We start from the raw sequence: 17,225 nt of genomic DNA on the forward strand, positions 1-17,225 counted from the left end.
GGTTGCTGGAAAAAGGAAGTGTTAACAAACAATGCCCATTTGTTAACACATTAATATAAAAGTGTAAGTCTAAGAAATTCAAGAAAATATTTGTAAAACAGCAGACTAAACCCTACTATATTAGAAGTCATGTAAATTTCAGAATTCCCACCACAAGGTGATTGAGAAAAACGAAACTGGAGAGTAGTACAAGTATCTAATAAGAGTTAATTTTAATGTAAACAAATTCTGAAACTTTCATAAATGCACACATGAGACATATGGGAGAACAATGTAAATTAAAGCACACCATCAAATGATAACTTGCCTAGAGTAAGTCCTTCTGGAAACTCATCTTGAAGATCAAAAAGTTCCCCAAATGCATGAAGGAATTCTAAGACCATCAGAGCATCACCAAAGATCTCAGGTGGCAGTCTTGTCTTCACTGGAGTTGGAACTGGAAGTTCCTGCAACACAAAGAAAACAACCCAATACGTCATTGCGTTTCAGCAGAATACACAAGTACTTAACAGACACACAAAGTTTGTTACCATCAAGGTGAGTGGTATAAATTTGGCATCAGTAAGTCCTTTATACACCTTACAGAGCAATTGTTAACAATAATACTGCAAGATCTTGCAGTAGGATTGTTATTAAAGCCATAGTGCAATCAAACTTTCAATTGCATATAGCTCAAAGGTAAATCCTTAAATGCATAATTCAGCTAACCTAATGAATCTGAGTGTATTTTAGTCTCTTGTTCTAAACTAGGGTGTGGATCAGAGTTAGTTATTCCAAAAACTCCAACTGCCAGTTTCGCCCCTTCAAACCATTTCCTCCTCACAGATTTTATAGGATCTCAATCTACAGAATTGTCCATGCCAGCAAAATAAATAAATAAATAAAAATAAAAAATGCTCTCTTACAATACTCAGTAAGACGTACAAAAAATATGACAAGAATTCCAAATCAGGATGATCAGGGCCGGTCTGGTGAATTAGTATGTGCCTAGCATTTGTCATACAGTAGAACCTCAGAGTTACGAAACCTTGGGAATGGAGGTTATTCGGAACTCTGAACAAAACGTTATGATTGTTCTTTCAAAAGTTTACAACTGAAGATTGACTTAAAACAGCTTTGAAATTTTACTACGCAGAAGAAAAATGCTGTTTCCCCCTCCCTTTTTAAGTAGTTTATGTTTAACAGTAATGTACTGTATTTGCTTTTTTTTTTTTTGGGGGGGGGGGGGGGGGTCAGGTCTCTGCTGCCGCCTGATGGTGTACTTCCAGTTCCGAATGAGGTGTGTGGTTGACTAGTCAATTCGTAACTCTGGTGTTTGTAACTCTGAGGTTCTACTGCAATTGCTTTGCCAATGAGGACATATGGCTGGAGGTGTTTTAGATTGGCTTGATCTTGAACACATAAAGAGAGGTATGACCAAGCTTTCACAATGATCGCATCTGACTTTTGATTTATGGTTTTAAGTAGAGACATTTGCAAAAATATGCAAGGTTTGTTTCTAGGTAGGTGGTCAGAGTCAAAAATAAATAAAGAATGGCTCCTCTCCAGGATACTGGGAGTCCAGAAACAAAGATCAAAAGATTGATGGATGGTTATGTTCATGCTTAAAATAGCTCATAATATTTCTGAATGAGGTTCAGATTCTTTGGGAAGGGTGGAATCTAAGGACAGGTACATAAAAGTCATTCACAGATGGATAAGAGATAGTCAGCATTTTAGCTGTTCTATGCCAAAGAAAATACACAGGAGCCAAGCAGAACTGGGACCCAACCTGTAAGCCTGAGTTCACAGGTATTTTAGGTGCAGATCACTATCTTTTCTCTAAGGTAAGTCTTGATGTGGTAGAATGTGACTAGAGACACCACTGACGGATCTGTTAATCCATCTTTAACCATGACCTGGTCATCTTTTACCTCAGTTAAAGAACTCCTGTTCTCTTTCTCCCCACATCTCATTTTGCTTTTTCAAATATATGCAAAACACTGCTGATAACTTCCTCTTGCTGATCTGATCACACCATTCTCCTCCTCTGGCTTCCTCCCTTCTTTCATATGCAGCTCAACATTTTTCATTCTCACCTTCGATCCCTGCACAACTCCATAGCTTGGTGCATTCTCAGCTCTCATTTCCACTATACCCTTCTTCTATTCTTCTACACTTCGTTCACATCCTTACTTAACACCCTTTTCTATCTTCCTCCCCTCACCTTCGTAGCCTCTTTCTTACTTTTGCCTGTATTTGGGACAATCTCCCTATTCCTGTGCTTCTGAGTATTCTCTTTTCATTCAGCCCTCCTGCCCCACATCAAGATTAAGCATTATAAAGAAAGTGCATGTAAAGATAAATTAATCACTCAGACTAAATCTTCTGTGTGACGTTGCACTCTATATGATTTTAGGAAAATATGCTAATGAGTGTGAATATAATGTAACTAGAATATGCTTCACGCAAAAGGTGTCTTGTAAGGTATCATTACAAAGCTTGTAATCTACTGAGTGTGGTCATCCTATTTGTATGTATGCATGTATCATTTTTGTATCTGCAACTAGAAATATGAAATATAACTCTGAGGGCCTATTGTAATTATGCAAAGTGTGGGCCATTAATGGTGGTTTGAAATCTTGATGGCTCCCATTAACCAGGACAATTGACTGTGGATGGCTCTGTTTGCTTGCAGGCCTTTCTGTGAGTCAGGCTGGGAGGAATGAAGGCTCGGGGTCTCAGAGGACATGGGACCATGTCACCTGGTACTAAAATCCATCTTAAGCCTGGTGTTTTTCCATTTAGAAGGGGGGCACGGGAGGGCAGAGAGCCAAAAGATTCCCGCCTTGTGCCAAAGCTATATAAGGGGGTGGAACGGAACAGAACAAAGGAGGCTGAAGTCATGAGAAATCCCCTAGCTACCACCTGAGCTGGAACAAGGGCTGTATCAGGGGGAAAGAATTGTGCCCAGAGTAGGAAGGCGTCCAGTCTGTGATAGAAGCTTATTGAAACATCTCTGTGGGTGAGATTTCTTCTGTAATCACTTTCTTACTGTATTAGGCACAGACTTGCATGTTTTAATTTTGTTTGGTAATTTACTCTGTTCTTAGAACAGGAGTACTTGTGGCACCTTAGAGACTAACAAATTTATTTGAGCATAAGCTTTTGTGGGCTACAGCCCACTTCATCAGATGCATAGAATGGAACATATAGTAAGAAGATATATATACACATACAGAGAACATGAAAAGGTGGAAGTTGCCATACCAACTCTAAGAGGTTAATTAATTAAGATGAGCTATTATCAGCGGGGGGGGGGGGGGGGGGAAGCTTTTGTAGTGATAATCAAGATGGCCCATTTCAGACAGTTGACAAAAAGGTGTAAGGATACTTTACACAAATTGAATCTATTTTCCCCATGTTATGACCCAGCCACTCCCAGTCTTTATTCAAGCCCAAATTAATGGTATCTAGCTTGCATATTAATTCAAGTTCAGCAGTTTCTCGGCGGAGTCTGTTTTTGAAGCTTTTCTGTTGCAAAATTGCCACCTTTAAGTCTGGTACTGAGTGACCAGAGAGGCTGAAGTGTTCTCCTACTAGTTTTTGAATGTTATGATTCCGGATGTCAGATGTGTGTCCATTTATTCTTTTGCGTACTTGGAACCACTTAAATCCTACTTTTTGTATTTAATAAAATCACTTTTTACTTATTAATTAAACCAGAGTATATATTAGTAGCCGGGGGGGAAGGGGCGGGGGGAGAAAACAGCTGTGCATCTCTCTCTAACAGTGTTATAGAGGGCGGACAATTTATGAGTTTATCCTGTATAAGCTTTATACGGGGTAAAATGGATTTATTTGGGGTTTGGACCCCATTGAGAGCTGGGCACCTGAGTGTTAGAGACAGGAACGCTTCTTAAGCTGCTTTCAGTTAAGCCTGCAGCTGTTAGGGGACGTGGTTCAGACCTGGGCCTGTGTTTGTAGCTGGCAAGCGTGTCTGGCACAACCAGGTAGGGTTCTGGAGTCCCAAGCTGGCAGGGAAGGCAGGGGCAGAAGTAGTCTTGGCACATCAGTTGGCAGCCCCAAGGGGGTTTCTGTGATCCAACCCATCACATTCTGGTAATCTGATGTGCAGTGTATTTTTGTTTGTACTGTCTTTAATTTACAATGTTAGTTCCTTGAGGAAGGAACTCTATTTTTTCCCCACCAGGTTTCATACAACATCCAGTTTAGTAAGCACCAATAGTATGCAACGGATCACCACAAATATCTCAACCAAAAAGTTCTATAAGAGTGCTGCTCCTCCTTTTCACCTTCAAAAAGGAACGACAAAATAGAATGGGAGAAAAAAACACAAAGGCGGCCTAACAGAAGTTGGATGGTTGGAATCAGGAGACAAATAAGTTGTATTTCCTCCTGGAGTTTGGTGGAGAATGTTCTCTGCTGGAACCATGACCAAGAAACACATGATACAAAGAGCCAGAAGCAACTCAGGGTCAAATTTTAACAGAGCACTGCAACTCACATTAGCTGCATATGTGTTAATTCACTAAGGGTAATTTTAGAAGTGCCTCTCCGTGCTCTTCTGTAGTTGCCAGTTGTTTAATGAAGCCTTGTTACTGGACTGTTCACAACCCAATCTTATGAAAGCAAAGGGATCCTTCATTCCAAAGGCCTATAGTTAAATTAACACTTTTGAAAGGTGCATGAATTTAGTACGAGGATAGATTTCAGACTTAAGCAAATGTCTTATTTTCCCAAGCAGAGCAGTGCTACAAACATCTCAATGGTTGAAAAATCTCAGCAGATAGGTTTAGTAACCTAACACCTCAGTCACTCTGGCAGATAAACTCTATTAAGCAGTTGTTCATTTCAAACTGAAGAGAGTCATCATGCATAATCCAGAGACCCGTAATAAGTGGTAGGCAAGAAAACCACAACATCAAAAGCACTCATAAAATTAGATTTGTCCATTCCCAAAGTATCTTGAACACCGCAAGTGCACTTTAACATCTTAGCACCTTTCTTTGGTAAACTGTTAAAAATGGCAAAAACTCCTAGCAAACTGTTGTACCCAGTCTGGACAAAATGGCCAGACAAGTTTCTCAAGATTCAATTTTCAGAAAAGCAGAAGTGGCTGGGAGAATTGTTCCAAAAGGTTAGCACACCAGCCTTTTGCATCTGAAGACCTGATTCAAATCTTTAAGAAGAAGAAGAAAAAAAAAAAAAAAAAAAAAAAGTTCAGGCCTCCAACCCCATGTATTCATATTACAAAGTCAAACAGTTAAGCACAATTGACAGCTTCTGTTCAAGAAGCTCAGTATTTCAATAGACAAGCTGCTTCAGATCAGGACTGGGGTGCATTAGCAGAGCTGCACAGAGAAATTTGCAAAGCAGAAGCATGCACTATCCCAAAGTTACCCAGCACTTATACCTTAAGATCATCACATTCCATGTCTTCTCTAGGTTTGCTCCACTGTTTTAGGTATTCCATATACTTTCGTTTTTCTTCACGTAATTTCTCTCTTTCCTGAAATTGAAACCTTCAGAATTAGATATGAAACCAGTTGTATTTTATTACTATACTCTGCTACAGTAGAGAAACCTGTAATTCTATTTCAATGAAACTGAGCAAAATAATTACTTGGTAAAATGATACTCCAAAAGGGAACAATGATACTATTCAATAATGACTTGGATAATGGAGTAGAGAGTATGCTTATAAAATCTGTAGATGACACCAAACTGGGAAGGATTACAAGCACATTGAAGGACAGGTTTATAATTCATAATGACCTTGACAAATTGGAGAATTGATCTGAATTCAACAAGATGAAATTCAATAAAGACAACTGCAAATCACAACACTTAGGAAGGGATAAAAAAAATCAAATGCAGAACTACAAAATGAGGAATAACTGGCTAGATAGTAGCATTTCTGAAGAGAATCGGGGCGAGAGGGGTGTTTATAGTGAACCACAAACTGAATACGAGTCAATGTGAGGCTGCTGTAAAAAAGGCTAATATAATTCTGGGGTGTACTAACAGGAGTGTTGTATGTAAGAACCGAGGTAACTGTCCCGCTCTACTCAGCACTGGTGAGGCCCCAGCTAGAGTACTGCATCCAATTCTGGGCACTACAATTTAGGAAGGATGGACAAATTGGAAAGAGTCCAGAGGAGAAAAACAAAAGTGATAAAAGGTTTAGAAAGCCTGACCTATGAAGAAAGGTTGGAAAAAAAAAAAACCAAACAAACAAACAAAAAAAACCCCTGGGCATGTTTACTCTTGAGAAAAGACGACTAAGGGGTGACCTGATAACAGTCTTCCAATATGTTAAGGGCTATAATAAAAAAGACCATGATCAATTGTTCTCCATATCCACTGAATGTAAGACAAAAGGTAACGGGCTTAATCTGCAGCAAGGGAGATTTAGGTTAGATAGATATTAGGAAAACAAAATTCTATCTATAAGAGTAGTTAAGCTCTGGAATAAGCTTCTAAGGAAGGTTGTGGCGTCCACATCATTGGAAGCATTTAAAAATAAGTTGGACAAAACACCTGTCAGGGATGTTCTAGGAGGTTTACTGGTCCTGCCACAGTGCAGGAGGCTGGACTTGACTTCTTGAGGTCCCTTCCAGCCCTACATTGCTATGATTCTAAATATTTTTGGTAGAACAAGAAAGACAGAACACAAGTATGTTTTCAGTCTGTACGATAAAACTACTAAGTGTGCTGTGATATTAACAAATATTACTTTTCACAGTAAGCCCCAGAACCCATTAAGCCCTGGATGGGGGTGGGGTGGGAACCAAAGGGGGAGGCCACATTATTTTTGTTATATGGAGTCTGCCAAAAAATCCTACAAATATAAATTACAATTATTTGGATATGAATCTGTGCATATTTAATTGTTTTTCCCTAAAGTTAATTAAGCATTTTAGGAAAAAAGTGTCAGTGCGGCCATCAGGGAGAGCTGGTGGCTGCACTCTGAAGCCACCAAAAAAATTTGTTGTGAGAACCCCTGCTCTAGTCCATGATGATGCTACCCTGATTGTTGGCTGAGAGCAGCCTTACAGGGCCTCTTGCCCACATCAGGGCAAGTCCATCCACCCCCAAAACATAAATTTGGAAAAGTGGCTAGCCACTACCCTGAGGTGGGCTCCCCTTGCTACTGAAGCTCACTGGTAGGCCCTAGCCATCTCTCCTCCTGGAGAAACTCCCCTCCTGCCCTGCCGTGAGCTTCACGTTTTTATGCCTTCCTTCTCTAGATGGAGCATGTTCTGCAGGTATGTGTAATTGGCACTGCCTGAGTGCATGAACGCTCATTAACCTTTCTATCCATGGGATAAGGGTGCATCCCATCATCAGACATACATATACTGCAATTTTATTACCTTTTCTTTTTCTATCTTGAGTCTCTCTTTCTCTTCTTTCTTCTTCATCCTTTCTTCTTCCACAATCTTCTTCAGCTCCTCTCTCTTTTTCTCCTTATCTTCTCTCTCTTTTTTCTTGGCTTCTATAGCATGTGCCTTCTCTCTCTTTAATTTAGCTTTTTCAAAAGCTGTGCAGAAAAAAAGGACATCAAACTAAATTTCACTTTTACAAAAAGTTAATTGATATAACTGCTTTAAATAGGTAGACTGATAACTATCAAGTTAAAAGATTTTAATTGTTGTGATGATTACATTGTTTCTAAGCCTGACTTCAGTACCGGGCAAACTGGTTGAAACTATAATAAAGAACAATACTGTCAGACATATAGATGAACATAATTTGTTGAGGAAGAGTCAACGTGGTTTTAGTAAAGGAAAATCATGCCTCACCAATCTACTAAAATTCTTTGAGGGGATCAATAAGCATGTGGACCACAGGGATCCAGTGGATATAATGTACTTAGATTTTCAGAAAGCCTTTGACAAGGTCGCTCACCAAAGGCTCTTACGCAAAGTAAACTGCCACGGGATAAGAGGGAAGGTGCTCTCATGGATTGGTAACTGGTTAAAAGATAGGAAACAAAGGGTAGGTATAAATGGTCAGTTTTCAGAATGGAGAAAGGTAAATAGTGGTGTCCCCCAGGGGTCTGTTCTGGGACCAGTCTTATTCAACATATTCATAAATGATCTTGAAAAGGGGGTAAACAGTGAGGTGGCAAAATTTGCAGATGATACAAAATTACTAAAGATAGTTAAGACCCAGGCAGACTGCAAAGAGCTACAAAAGGATCTCTCAAAACTGGAGGACTGGGCAACAAAATGGCAGATGAAATTTAATGCTGATAAATGCAAAGTAATGCACATTGGGAAGCATAATTCCAACTATACATATAAAATGATGGGGTCTAAATTAGTGGTTACCACTCAAGAAAGAGATCTTGGAGTCACTGTGGATAGTTCTCTGAAAACATCCACTCAATGTGCAGCAGCAGTCAAAAAAGCAAACAGAATGCTGGAAATAAGTAAGAAAAGGGATAGATAATAGGACACAAAATATCATGTATATCTATATAAATCCATGGTACACCCACATCTTCAATACTGTGTGCAGATGTGGTTGCCCCATCTCAAAGAAAGATATACTGGAATTGGAAAAGCTTCAGAAAAGGACGACAAAAATTATTAGGGGTATGGAACGGCTTCTGTATGAGGAGAGATAAATAAGACTGGGACTTTTCAGCTTGGAAAAGGGATGGCTAAGGGGAGATATGATTGAGGTCTATAAAATCATGACTGGTGTAGAGAAAGTAGATAAGGAAGTGTTGTTTACTAGTTCTCATAACACAAGAACTAGGGGTCACCAAATGAAATGAATAGGCAGCAGGTTTAAAACAAACAAAAAGGAAGTATTTCTTCACACAACGCACAGTCAACCTGTGGAACTCCTTGCCAGAGGATGATGTGAAGGCCAAGACCATAACAGGGTTCAAAAAAGAACTAGATAAATTCATGGAGGTTAGGGCCATCAATGGCTATTAGCCAGGAATGGTGTTCCTAGCCTCTGTTTGCCAGAAGCTGTGAATGAGCGACAGGGGATGGATCACTTGATGATTACCTGTACTGTTCATTCCCTCTGGGGCACCTGGCACTGACCACTGTCAGAAGACAGGATACTGGGCTAGATGGACCTTTGGTCTGACCCAGTAGGGCCATCCTTATGTTCTTAGGTTCTTTATATAAGGAATTTCCATTGTTATATGTTTCAGAATAAAATATTTTTTGTTTAATTTTTTTTTTTTTTAAATATAAATGTCTCTTTGTGGAGGAGAACATACTCATTCAATTACTTGCTCTAATGTGTTAGTAATCCCAATATGAAAAGTTACAATACTTGTGAATAATCTGTTTTAAATCAGAGTTTGTAGGGCAGTGATTAGCAAAATGAACACACAAAACTAGTGTAATACACAAATATGTACAAAATGTACACATCTTTTTTTTTGGTTAAAAATCATGAGAGTGTAACGTCATTAGCTATTTTGAAGCCAAATCCCATATTTCAGTGGCCATGTTCTAGCCAGGCCCATAGAACCCAAAGGCTGACATATATACAATTTCCATGATAATACATGCCATGTCACTTATCAGAAGACCAACTTTTCCCAAATTCAGTTTGGAGCTAGAAGCTGTACTAACCAAAAGGATTCTGGTTGCTCTGATTCAATGGGATGATGGAAGGATAGAGTTAAGCTATAACATTCTGAATAGCCTGATATAGGACCAGATTGTAGCCAATCCTGGAAATCAGCACAAGGAAGTAACTGGGCCTACCTAAGGTGCCCCTTTATTCCCTTGTGTCTTACTGCCACTTCCAGCATGCAGAAGTACCTGGCTCTGCAGTGCCTTCATGTCCACTCTCTTGCACAGGTGGGCCCTTACTCCTCAAGTCCTAATCTCCCTTCCAGACTTCTCAAAGGCAGTGCAACAACATTCTACCCCTTACCTAAGCACATCAGACAATCTTGCCCAAAGGGCAGAAATCTTTAACTATATTTATCCTTTCTGAGAAAATAAACGGATAAGAAATGGAAATTCCCCAAGGCACTGAACAGATGCCAACTCCCAACCCTGATTTTGAAAGAGAGCGAGTTTGACTGAAAAGGGACTGTAGGCTTTTAATGCCTTGTCTACACAAGAAAGTTGCACTAGTTTAATTTAAATAGTTTTAAAAACGGATGTAAAGGCTGTGTGGACACTAGTTTAAACTGGGCTTGTTTTGGTTTAGCTAAACCAATTCTCACCTTAAAACTAAACCAAATAAGCATCTCAAACCGAAGGGAAAAAAAGAAACAAACTATCCATACAAAGTTAAGGTTTGCACTTATTTAACTAAAATGCTTTGAAATCACACCTTAACAATTTCATCATGTAGACAAGCTCCAAATCTCTGTGGAAGGACATGTCCAGGATTATTAAAGTGTCTGTTAGAAGCTTTTGGTAAGACTTCTTATAGATTTAGATAGGGGTTCGTGTTCATTTTTGGTTAAACTTCTGAAGTATTCTTTCATATAGTTTTTCCTTCTAATCAGAGATTGATCTCTCTCTCACTCTCTGTGTATATATCAATCAATCATCTGGCTTTACAAGTCCATGGTTTTGTACATACTGAGCCTATAGCACTTATATTAGACTTAAGAATAAAAACGTGTTTGGTAAATTTCCCTCACATTTTGTCTGCTACTTAACTTTACAGAAGAGAGCAGTATAATCTGACTGCCTGTGATGCCTCTATTATATTATAATAGTATTGTATCAGGGAGACAACCCCAAGCATTGAAACAAGTCAGTTAATGGCAGTGTAAGTTTTAAAATGAAAATTTTAATGAAAGCCGATACCCAAAATGCCATTATTACAGTCAGCTCTTGGGTCTGCAGGAACTGGCGTTAACAATTACAGGAGGGCTGAACTTACCCATGGCCTGCATTTCTTCTTTTTGTTTCTGGAGTCTTGCCCTTTCCTTTGCCATTTTACTTCTATTTCCTGGAGTATTTGGTTTACTAGCAATCTTGTCCTGGAAAAAGAACACAGCAGCTACGATGGGAAAATATATTGCGGTTCATCACATTCTTTCAAGAGATGTATAAACAAAGAATAACTGTAGCTTTACTTCACACTGAAGCATACTGCTCCTCAGGCATTTGTCTAATAATGGGAAGACCAAGAAGATTCTCTGCAATGTAATAATTAATAAATTTAGAGTTCTAGGTTGTGCTAGAATCCTGTGTAATTAGGGAAATGTTATGTCGTTTTCATTGTGGTGGCAAGGGAAATTTTAGTTTTAGTGTGCAAGACACCAACTGCACCCTACAATAGACATACTGGAAAGCTAATTTTCTGCTACCTTCACTGATGGTAGAACCCTCTCACATGCATTTATTTGTACTCCTTTTAATTTCAACAGGTGGTAGAAAAAGGTTAAATATCATGCTTCCTCGCTGTTTGTGTCCCCAAATGTAAGCAAGATCTACTTTTATGCCAGATATACAAGAGATCATAAATTTCCCAATTCATTTTCAAGACAGAAGTAGTTCACTTTTTGTCATTACTTACACGACTAATAGATATCCTCTTTGGAGGCCTCCCTCGCCTTTTGTTTGCAGGACTGAAGATAAACGTAGGTGGGTCATCAGAGAAGAAGTAGGAGAAATCTTGTTCTGCTATCTTGTATTTTGCAACTGACATTGCCTTAATACGGGAATATGAAAGTATAGATATGTGTTATGAAGTTACATAATTAGGAAACCATGCTTTCAGAAAGACAATAAAAGTAACTGGATGAATATTTGTTAGTTCAAGGGGAAAAACAAACATTCTCTTTTACAATGGTTCAAATGCAGAATTAATCCAGCAAAAACAGAGATATTAAGAAGAGATTGAGATCTCAAACTGTCTTGCAGCTCCCACTGAATGTAATGGGAATAGTGCATGTGTTCCTGAAGGCAGAACTTGGCCCCAACATAATGTACATGCAGACTTTAAAATTACAAGTTCATTTTGAACTAACTTTAAACAAATGTGTGTTTCTCTTATGTCTCTGCCAAGATGGAATTCAGAGATGAGAGTCTGATAGGGTGACCAGATAGCAAGTGTGAAAAATCGGGACAGACGGTGGGGAGTCTAACCCTCACTCTGGTTCCTTTACACCACATAAAAGGGCTTGAGCAGTGTAAAAAGGCCCTAAAACCCATATGTATTCAGGAGAGGATTTACCTAGGGTTACCATACGTCCTCTTTTTCCCCGGACATGTCCGGCTTTTCGGCACTCAAACCCCCGTCCGGGGGGAATTGCCAAAAAGCCGAATATGTCCAGGAAAATGGCAGCTCTGCTCCTCCCCTGACTCTTCGGCTCTGTTTAAGAGCCGAGCTGCCCGAGCGCTATGGGCTTCAGGCAGCCCCCTTGCCTCCGGACCCCAGCCGCCGGCCGGGCACTTCCCCTCCCGGGCTCCGGCGGCGCAGGGTCTGGAGGCATGGGGGCTGCCCGAAGCCGGTAGCGCTCGGGCAGCCCGGCTCTTAAACAGAGCTGAAGAGTCGGGGAGGAGCAGAGCCGCCGCGGCCGGAGGCTCTGCTCCTCCCCTGACTCTTCGGCTCTGTTTAAGAGCCGGGCTGCCCGAGCGCTACCGGCTTCGGGCAACCCCCATGCCTCCGGACCCTGCGCCGCCGGAGCCCAGGAGGGGAGTGCCCTGCCGGGGGCGCAGGGTCCGGAGGCAAGGGGGCTGCCCGAAGCCCAAGCGCTACCAGCTTCACAGTTTGCCGGGCAGCCTCCAGACCCTGCGCCCCCGGCTGGGCGCTTCCCCTCCCGGGCTCCAGCTGCGCTGGGGAAGCGCCGGCCGGGGGCGCAGGGTCTGGAGGCTGCCCGGCAAACCGTGAAGCCGGTAGCGCTCGGGCAGCCCTTTCCCCATGGCTGGGAGTGGGAGGGAGGAGGGGGCGGAGTTAGGGCGAGGAAGGGGCGGAGTTGGGGCAGGGAAGGGGGTGGGGAAATGGGCGGGGCCAGGGCCCGTGGAGGGTCCTCTTTTTTTATTTATTAGATATGGTAACCCTAGATTCACCCAGCACAGGCACAGCAGAAGACAGCAATTAGGCTATCTTCCAAGGACTTCTTGCAAGAAAAGGCATGTGTGGGGCTGGAAGGACTGTATCCAGAGTGGGATCAGCACAGCACTGCAGATTCTGGGTAGTGCTACAGGAAGGAAAAAGGGCAGGCTAGAAAATTGCCATAGCTTAGACAGCCAGCCTTCGGTGCCTAAATTACATGGAGGGCCTCTTCAGCCATGGAGGAGCACAGGATTGGAAGGTGGCCTTCGCCCCCTGTCCTCTGTACTGTGAATTCCATGTTGCACATCTAAGAGATGCAGCACAGAATCTCACAGCAAACCTTTAGAGTTCTGAGTTTTACCAGTTCCTGGCTTTGGTCCCCCGGCCCAAGGTGGTGGGGCTCGGGCGGGCTCAGGTTTCAGTCCCCCCGCCTGGGGTTGTGTACTAATGTTTGTTGTCAGAAGGGCGTCACGGTGCAATGAAGTTTCAGAGCCCCTGATTTAGGGCCTGATCCAAAGCCCGCTGATGTCATTTGGACTCCTGCACACACACAGGTCTCATTAATGTTACAGATTTAGGGTTTGTCTTTACTGCATAATTAACTAGATCTGTAACTTGAGTTTTGCTCCTATCCAACTCCAATCCACACATTAAAATCTGTAGCTCAAATTAAGGGTTGCTTTAAACTTGAGCTAGTTGGCCTGCCAGGGAGGGTGGATTGAAACTGGAGTGCTGTTCACAACAGAGGTAATTAAACTGCTGCATCTCCAGGACACAAATTACAACAGCTCCATCAACTGCTAACCCAATCACTATGCTAATCTAAACACACTGCACAGTTTGAGAGTTGTTTCAGTGTAGTCGCTCTCAGGCCCTGTCTACACTGGCAAGTTTCTGCACAGTAAAGCAGCTTTTTCCACTGTAACTCCCGAGATGTACACACTGCTAAGCCACTTAATGCACACAAACTGCGCAGTTGTAGCGCTCTTTTAAATAAAAATAAATAAATAAATAAAAACACAACACACACACAAAAACAAAAAACACACCACCCCAACGAGAGGCGTAGAGCTTTCTGCGCCGGGGGCTACAGCACTGCGGTACCAGTATAGACACCATGGCAATTACAGCGCTGTGACTGGCCTCCGGGAGGTGTCCCACCATGCCTGTTCTCCCCTCTCTACTGCCCTGTCCTCAGGTGACCAACCATCATCCCCACCCCGTACATTCCTTTGCAAATTTGAAAGTCTCCTTCCTGTTTACTCGGTGATGTGTGCAGTGGTCTCAATGCATCTTTCCAAATGGCCATGCCTGCTCCATGCACCAGGCGATCCCCTGGTTGGAGCGATACCGAGCTGCTGGACCTCATCGGCATTTGGGGAGAGAAGGCTGTGCAGTCCTAGCTGCGCTCCAGCTGTAGGAATTATGATACCTATGGACAGATTTCATGATGCACGATAGAAAGGCTCTGATTGGGTCACATTGCAGTGTAGGGTAAAAGTGAAGGAGCTGCGGTGCTGCGCCCACAAGCTGCCGGTTCTACAAAGAGCTGGACGCGATACTCAGTGACAACCCCACCTCCACTGCGAAGGCCCCTGTGGATACTTTGTTGGCTCACATGCCAGTCGAGAGTGGACCGAGCCAGGAGGAGGAAATCTTGGATGAAGAGGGGGAGGGAGAACCAGAGGCAGAGGATGACTTGGGTGGCCAGAGATGCATGCAGTCAGGAGCTCTTTTCTACCCTGGAGGAGTCTAGCCAGTCACAGCATTCGGATCTTGGCAAAGTGCAAACAGAAGAGGAGGCCACTGGTAAGTGGATCTGATTTTGGGAATTGCTTAAGTGAGTTGTAGGGGGCAGGAGGATTGTGGAAAGCAGGCTTATCTCCCACCACATGCTTAGTCTGAGCAGTGGAACAGGCTGTTGATAGACTCCCTCACTTCATGGGAATCTCCCTCAGAGATCTCCAGGAAACTCTCGTGTAGATACTGGGCAATCTGCTGCCACAGGTTCCTCGGCAGAGCTGCTTTGTTTCTTGTCCCATTAACGGTAACTTTCCTGTGCCACTTTGCCGTCATGGGGGGGGAGGAGACAGACAGACAACATTGCTGAACACAGACTAGCCCGCATAGGGGCCAGGGCAGAAGCCGCAGGCTTGGAGAAGACCCTCCCTTGATTCCCTGCTCACCCTCAGCAGCAAGATATCTTCCATAATGATCACATCCTGTGGAAAGTGTGGGGACAGGAATGATTATCAACCTCCTCCCCCCGCCCCTCCCTACAGTGTTGGCTCTCCCCAAGAGCCACGTGCCCTGTGTACAGCAGGGTCCGGGAAGAGTGATTTACACTGCCCCTGCAGCTACTCACCATTTTGGGAATCTTGTGGCTCATGTTTGCTTGCCTGGGGTCAGCCAGTTAGTGATAGATGTGAGAGTACTGGCTGTGTTTTAAAGCACTAAATCAGTGTTGTTTGTGTTGCAAACAATACTGCTTCTGTAAAATGTTGCATTTAAACTTCACAGAGATGACCTTTGGAGCCCAGCCTCCCTCTTTGTTATCAGCGGCTGAATGGCTGCGCAGAATTAGAAAGCAGCCAAGGAGGACTTTCTCCGTGAGGTTATGATGCACTCTGCCACCGAGAAACAGGAATTGAAGGAGTGGCGGGACAGCGAGAAGAGGGACCGAAAGGAGAATGTGACAATAGAAAGAAACCACGGAGGGGATCTAAATGTTATGGAGCACCAAGTGGACACACTCCAGGCAATACTAGCACTGTAAACCGAGCAGCTCTGCGCCCGCCCTCCCCTGCAGCCGCTATTGCCAAACTCTTTCCCATGCACCCCACACACACCACCAACATACTGTTATCAACCTCCTGGCTGCACTCTCTACCCGCAGCATTCCACTCCTCCCTCCTCACAGTCCAGCACTGTGGACTCCCACTACCCACTGCACTCAACACCCATCCATCTGCAGTTTGGCCCTGCTGAAGTACAGCACCAGCTGCACTGTACTCCAAAGGAGAAGGTTGGGTATGATCCCTGGACATACATAAATCTGTAACTCTCCTGGAACCCCTCCTCCTCTTGAGACCTTCCCCTGTACCCCCTTCCTGCTGATGAATGTTTTCGTTTGACTCTCTCCTCTGGTTGCCGTCTTTTAATAAAAGAATTGTGTTGGTTTGAAAGCAATCTTTATTCTATAAGTGAAAGCAAAAAGAGCACTGCAAAGCAACATACAATAATGTTAGGCCCCCTTCTTGCCTCATGTGCACCAATCACCTCCTAGCATTACAAGCACTGCAATCCCGAGCACAGCAATAAATATTAGTGACTTTCAGCATCAAATTGCTGCCTCAAGGCATCCCTGATCCTTATGGCCCTGCACTGTGCCCCTCTAATAGTCGTGATCTCTGGCTGTTCAAACTTAGCCTCCAGGCGCTGAGCCTCTGCGGTCCAGCCCTGACTGAAGTTTTCACCCTTCCCTTCACAAATATTATGGAGAGTACAGCACACAGCTATAAGCATAGGAATATTGTCATCAGCAAGGCCCAGCTTCCCATACAGGCATCGCCAGCAAGCTTTTAAACAGCCAAATGCACACTCAACAGTCATTCTGCACTTGCTCAGCCTGTTGTTGCACCGCTCCTTGCTGCTGTCAAGTTGCCTTGTGTATGGCTTCATAAGCCACAGCATTAAGGGGTAGGCGGGGTCTCCCAGGATCACAATGGGCATTTCGACTTCCCCTAAGGTGATCTTCTGGTCCGGGAAGATAGTCCCTGCTTGCAACTTCTTGAACAGGCCAGTGTTCCAAAAGATGCGTGCATCATGTACCTTTCCGGACCAGCCTGCGTTAATGTCTGTGAAACGCCCACGGTTATCCACAAGCACCTGGAGAACCACTGAGAAATACCCCCTTCCGATTAATGTACTCCGTGGCTAGGTGGTCTGGTGCCAGAATTGGAATGTGCGTGCCATCTATCGCCCCTCCACAGTTAGGGAAGCCCATTTGTGCAAAGCAATCCACAATGTCACACACATTGCCTAGAGTCACGGTCTTTCGGAGCAGGATGCGATTAATGAGTCCAACGGTCAACTTTCCCACTCCCAGACTGCTACCGATCAGTTGCTAAGCAGTTTGAGTAGCCAGCTTCCACAGTGCAATCACCATGTGCTTCTCCAGCGACAGGGCAGCTCTCATTCTCGTGTCCTTGTGC

The 17,225-nt window shown here is 43.3% G+C and overlaps 1 protein-coding gene across 12 annotated transcripts in view; it reads right to left on the reverse strand.

Moving 5' to 3' along the window:
• The window catches only part of BAZ1A (bromodomain adjacent to zinc finger domain 1A), a 110,438-nt gene that overhangs the window by 49,533 nt on the left and 43,680 nt on the right, over positions 1 to 17,225 (reverse strand). For all 12 annotated transcript variants that reach the window (XR_010600686.1, XR_010600685.1, XM_065593264.1 and 9 more), the window contains 5 exons: positions 11,530 to 11,664; positions 10,891 to 10,990; positions 7,380 to 7,546; positions 5,417 to 5,512; positions 308 to 446 (listed from right to left, as the gene is read on the reverse strand). Coding sequence is in view for 10 of the 12 variants with exons in the window: in XM_065593264.1 (XP_065449336.1) it covers positions 308 to 446; positions 5,417 to 5,512; positions 7,380 to 7,546; positions 10,891 to 10,990; positions 11,530 to 11,664 (637 nt within the window). In the remaining 2 variants the exon portion in view is untranslated. The remainder of the gene's footprint in view (positions 1 to 307; positions 447 to 5,416; positions 5,513 to 7,379; positions 7,547 to 10,890; positions 10,991 to 11,529; positions 11,665 to 17,225) is intronic.

The sequence above is a fragment of the Chrysemys picta genome, chromosome 4 (assembly GCF_011386835.1).
Source record: "Chrysemys picta bellii isolate R12L10 chromosome 4, ASM1138683v2, whole genome shotgun sequence".
NCBI lineage: Eukaryota > Metazoa > Chordata > Testudines > Emydidae > Chrysemys > Chrysemys picta.